Raw genomic sequence first — 6,000 nt, forward strand, 5'->3', positions numbered from 1 at the left:
AAATCAAGAGTCTAAAACAGAAGAAGCATATTTGTGGATATTTGTTATCTCCCTTTGAGTTCAGCAGATTGAGGCCAAGTTGTCCTCCTACACACACACACACGCACACACACACAAATGAAGCGTTCATCACAGGGGCAGGGGAGAATCACCCTGCAAAACAAGCAAAGTCACTGTAAAATCAAACCAGACCTCAGTTTCACAGAGTCCGTGCGACCTCGACACATCAGCAGCTCCGCACTCGCATCAGCTTGGACACATCCTGTTTTTTTTGGTCAGAGCTTTCATGGGCAGGACTGACCCGTTTTCCTTTTTCACAGTTCACCCAGGAAATCACACTGCAGCTTCACCACATCCGACGACTTTTATTTCATTTTTAGCAAGTCTACCACGAGTCATGGAGACAGTTTGAATATAAAATAGGAGCTTCTGGTAACTGGACAATGTACAATAGAAATGCAGAGTAAAATTCTCTCTTCTGTGAGGCGGTCAAAGGGGGTCTGTGGGCAAATTAGTTCACAGGGTATCCACAGTGAAACTCACAATTCAGTGGACGTCTCTGTACATTAAGAGCCACTGAAGTCGCACAAAGGAGCAGCTCCAAATTAGGAGCACAAAGACGCCTCTGTGAGGAGCTTCAGAGTGAATTAATGAGCGCTGATACACATTTGAGAGCAGTGTTTTCTGCCTGGCCTCAGCTGCACCGTGGCAAACAGGACAGGGCAATAAAAGATGCCAGAAATTCTATTGCAAACAGTGAACTGATTCTGAGCTGAACCTGTTTGGTTTCAGCTCAGGTGGTCACCAAAGCTTTAAAGGTGGAGGGGGAAAAAGACTTAATTTGCTTCCCATCCAGAGCAGGACCCCCAGATGACCAACACCGGGCCAGGATCTGCTCACAGAGAAACAGCAAGTTCTGACCCAACACACACAAAATGGCATTTTTAGCTACGGAGCGTCTGACTAAGTCGATGTTGCCTGTCAGCTTTTCCACTATTAAACTCCGAAGCATTCTGATCTGGAATCACCACAGACCACAGGGACTTTTCACCGCGACGGCGCGATAGTCATCCGTGGTTGTGGTTATTCTGTGACAGTGGGGGCAGCGTGTTTACACCTCTGCGACCTGCAGGAATCCACAGACTTAATCTCTCTAATCGCTTTTCTCCTGTTGCCTCAGCAGACTGCGCCAGACTACGTGAAACAGGGCCAGGTAAGCAACCCGTCGGCGCAGCCCTGGACGCGCACATCGGTCCGATTACAAACAGTCGCCGAAAGTTGGAGCGCCAGAGAAGTTTTAAGTGAGAATCGCGCTTTGATGGCGGAAAAACGGTAAAGTTGCATTAATCCTCGACCACGTCAGCTTATATGAAGGCTTTTCCAAATTCTTACCCATTTTGATCTTCCGAAGTGTCCGAAGTGAAGCGTTCAGCAGAAAGTTGAGCCCCGGCTGCGCGAATGTTGCGTCCTGGGATGCACACTGGCCGCCTGGCTGCGCCAACACTCAACACAGAGCCTCTTTGGAGATAGCCTTGGTGACGTCACCGCAGGGATTACTGATGAGAGGCAGTCCTCCCCCCTCATCCACATCTTCAGCCCTGGTCCAAAGTTTGAGTTGTTCCTCATCCTGATTTCGTGAGCAACTTTTATCTGGAAGAATTCGTGCTGAACCTCGTCCGGCACGTTTCAAAGATGATGTCTGTTTTATCAACCCTGGCTGGGAGGAGATGATGATGATGATGATGATGATGATGATGGTGGTGGTGGTGGTGGTGGTGGTGGTGATTACATCCAGGGATTCTCTGTACTGCTGCTCATCATCGACAAATGAAAGGTGTGTTGTCAGGTCAGCAGAAGAGGTCTTATCAGAGGTCAGAGGTCAACAAACATGCAATCAATTGTCTGCTGATCATGGGATGACAACCTGACATAGTGGTGGTCAAATCTAATATATAACACACAACATTAATCATGCTCTGTTTGTTTAAGTGCTCTTCAGTCCTGTCACAATGTAACTGATAAGGCATATTAAAAAATGTAATATAGCTATGAGATAACGCTGCCACTTTAATGTGGTTGAAAATGAGTTAGCAGTGTTTTGAAAGTCTCTCAGGGTTACATCCTCTGCTCCAGTGCTTTTCTCCAACCTAAGGATTAAGGTTGGGGCAACAGTACTGACAAAATTTATTCCAATATTCCTCGTTGATTTTGATTTGATATGATTTGACTTGTAAACATGTGGAATCTGAATCTGATTTTAAATCAACTAATAAGGTGACAGTTCCACTGCACAGCTGCCCTGAATACCAATACAACTCTGACTTTGTGAGTCTAAATCCTTTAGAGTTATACTAAGAAACACATGATATTTGCAGTGAAGTCCATTTCCCCCCACTCTGACCAGTCGTTAACATTAAAACCCATATGAACAACACACATGTGTGTCACAATTCTACTACACTGCTGCAGAGAAACACTAAATCAACACAAAACATTCATGTGTTCATGTTGATTAGAGGACATTTCGGTCAGACTGTCTCATCTATAAACAGCCTTGAATGCAATGATCATTTTTAGAATCTGTTGAAATAATTGGCTGGTATTTGAGGTGGTTTGAACTGTTGTGTGTGATGCGTCCGGCGCTTCTACCGACATCATTCAGCATTAGTGTGAAGGCAAAAAATGGAGGCGACTCTCACAGAGACAGATCTGTCACGGTGCTAACTCATCATCATTACTGTGTGCTGGTATCCTTGGAGTTTTCTGCAGCGCGTCCACCAATCCAGCCTATTCACTGGTGGCCAAGTGGCACCTCTCAATGGGCCGTTTCATGGTCGATACAAAAGCCTCAGAAAAGCAAATATTTAACTGCTCGACTCTACAAAGCCCCACGAAGGCAGTATTACGGTTAGTCAAATATTTTGGGGGATTTTTAACCTGTTGCCCAGGTGGACTTCCTGTCTTCTGCTCAGTCTCTCAGCAGGTTTGAGTTTCTGGACGTATGATTCGGATCCGCGTGAAATAAAAAAAATATATAAAAACTTTGGAACTCTGCATTTGAGTCCTTTCTACACATGTTCAACGCAACTCCAGTAAAAGTGAATCACAGCCTGCATGCAGACCCTTTTGCCCTGTGTTCTTGTGCTCGGGCAGCGTGTGTGAATAGAGGATCTGGATGGGAACATTCCAGCACTGGGCTGGCTGTTACAGCAGGCACAGCAGCTGGCAGACAGCAGCCATGCAACCGCTAAACTACGGCAAAACAAAACACATCAGACAAAGTCCTTTATCTGACAGCAGACTGTGCACGCGGGACGGCTGTGTCGCTTAGCAACCGTGCACGGGATGATTTATTCACTGGAAACTAAAATGTCTTGATAAACTTTGATTAGCCCTTTGATTTGACAAGTAAGCAGTTGTAGAATAGGAGAACAGAGTCAGCTGTTATTTTCGCACCTGTTGAGGTAATCGACCACACGTTGGTCAAACATTGGAGACAAAGACGCACAACATCAGCAGAGGACGTCCAAGGAGCTGCGGCGTTGCAATATTTCATGTTCTGCATGTTTTTAATCAGGAATATGCACATCCTGGCACTAGAATAAGCCTGAGGGAGGCCTACAGAGTCTAATTACAAATTAAGGAACGCTTGTTGAGGTCCTGCACCGGGCACAACAGTTGTCATGGTAACAGCCCACTGCGAAAAACAGGGGGCATTGTGAATAGACTCAGGAGGAGAGGCAGTCGGTGCTCAAAAGTTAAGCTGGCATCAGTTCCAAAACTTTGTTGCACGTCTGGCCTGCTAAGTGTTCCCGTCAGCTCGTAACCACACACTCCAGAAGCTAACGTAAAGATGTCAAAATCTGCAGCGGCAGATGTGCTATTACATCATTTGTTAAGATGTTGCTGTAAAATCAGAGCTTTAATTACAGTCCTTTGTCCATGACAGCTTTTATGTAAGACCAGCGCAGGTCAGCATTGTTGACGTGTTGGCTCAAGACTTTTCCACAGCAGTCCGAGGAAAATCTCCTCATAAAACTCTCAAAAATCTTGAACAAATTAAAACAATTCCTATTTTACGATGTAAGCAAATCCTCCTTGTGTTGTGTTCACATGCACCAATCGAATGCCTGCGAGAGAGAGAGAGAGTTCCTTCAGCTTTCCTGGGAAGAGAACATATGAGAGCGGAATTAACATCTGGTTTAGTGTTTGAGCAGAAGTGGAAAACAGCTTTATTGCCATCTAATGGAAACATTGTTTACCACCAACCACGATGGTTTAATCTCTTCGACTTGCCTATAAAACCAAAGGTTGTTGACGGCGTTTGTGGACTTCTTCATCCCTTTTATTATGGATTGCGCCACCCGTTTCTGACCATGTCCCCTGTTACGGACCCTTAAATCTGGCTCCTGTTCAAGTTAGACTCTCTTTAATGTGTTGGATGGAAGAAAACAGGCTGAAGGGGCGACTCCAGCAGGTCGAGGGCAGCCGTCAGCACGTAAAACAGCCCTGAGCTCTAATGTCATTTATCGGCCTCCAGCAAAGAACAGCTCCAAGCAGCTGGTGGGGGGGTTCCATCCAGGTCAGTTATCTCCTCGAGCGCATGTGTAAAAGGAGGAGATGATTACAGGAAAACAAGGCTGTTGGAAGTCGAGTGTAAAGTAAGAAAACCTCGACGAGAAAATGTGTTTCCTCTGCTGCCCTCATTTATCCTTTTGAGATCGAGGGGAGATGGGCGTGGCCAGCTCTGGACAACTTAGGAGACAGAATTTACTCTGGCCCTTGGAAAAGAAAACCCCAAAAAACCAACTATTCGCACTCTTGTGACTCTGCCTCCAGAGATAATTGGGTCACTGCAGCTTTGTCTGCAGGATGCACGAGAAAGACGGCATCAGCAGTGGCTCCGCAGCCCTGACGGGAAACGTTTGGCTCATTGTCATGTCGGCAAAAGTGGAATTCAACAGTGAATCACTCTGCAGTTATTAAATGACTGGAAACTTTCTCTGCTAACTTTACCCTCATACTGCTGTAAAACACTGAATTCCTCCACCACTCCCTTCATTAGTTGGCTGGCAGTGAGTTCAGGGATCAAGGAGCACTGAATAACTCGCCCATGCGGATCAGTGATCATTTTTGACACCGTTTCAATGTAAAAGTATGTTTTTGTTGGAGAGGAAGCTTTAAAAAGTGAAGGCACGTCAACAGCCAGGCGCTAGTCTGGATTATGCTGCCATCTGCTGGACGTTTGTATGTCTGTCCTGGGCTATTGAGTCCAAAAACACCGAAGCAAACGCTGATTAAAACGTTCATCCAAGTTCTGCTCACACACAGAAGAGACGTATTCGCATACTTTTGCGGTGCTGTCACATAAACAGAGCAGACGATTTAGAATTACTCAAGCGCTGGTTTACATTAGTGTCCCTCACACAAACACAGGGGTTTGCTGTGGAGGCAGCACGAAGCCACATTTTTAAAAAGAGATTCTTTAGTTTTAATTCTTTCATCCGATGAAAAATGAGGCCGTAGCCGAGCCGCTTCAGGATTTCTGACCCCATCCAAGAATATCAACAGTTTATCCTCCCAAAATCTCCTCCGTCTCTCAATGGAAGGAATTTAATGTGCTGATGGAAAAGTTTTGCAAACACAAGCGTGTGTCCAAGCACGCTGACCGAGGCCATGGGTCTGATCTGTGGTGACATTACAGCGTGTTTGCACAGAAGCCCTTTGCTTTAAGGTAACCCCAAATATTTACGGGAAGCTCATCACTGGAGGTATTTATATCACTGAATACTTTCAACACTGGCTGACATCGTTGGTCCCGTTTCCTCTTTTGTTGGGTCGCATTCAGAACCAAAGTTCAGATTTAACAGCGCATTTGTGAGCGGGGTCTTATGTTTCAGCTGGCTGTGGGGGTTTAATTAATACTTTAAATGTCACTCGTCGCTGGATTTCCTGTTTTATAAGATCTTTGTTGCCTCAGTGGCGTCGGTGCAGGAGGAA

General features: G+C 45.6%; 1 protein-coding gene across 2 annotated transcripts in view; it reads right to left on the reverse strand.

Moving 5' to 3' along the window:
• gpm6bb (glycoprotein M6Bb) overlaps positions 1 to 1,700 on the reverse strand; it is a 21,751-nt gene extending 20,051 nt beyond the window's left edge. For both annotated transcript variants that reach the window (XM_057033590.1, XM_057033598.1), the window contains exon 1: positions 1,393 to 1,700. In XM_057033590.1, the coding sequence (XP_056889570.1) occupies positions 1,393 to 1,396 (4 nt within the window). In that variant the 5' untranslated portion in view covers positions 1,397 to 1,700. The remainder of the gene's footprint in view (positions 1 to 1,392) is intronic.
• Between the last annotated feature and the right edge of the window lie 4,300 nt (positions 1,701 to 6,000).

The sequence above is a fragment of the Takifugu flavidus genome, chromosome 1 (genome assembly GCF_003711565.1).
Source record: "Takifugu flavidus isolate HTHZ2018 chromosome 1, ASM371156v2, whole genome shotgun sequence".
NCBI classification, from domain to species: domain Eukaryota; kingdom Metazoa; phylum Chordata; class Actinopteri; order Tetraodontiformes; family Tetraodontidae; genus Takifugu; species Takifugu flavidus.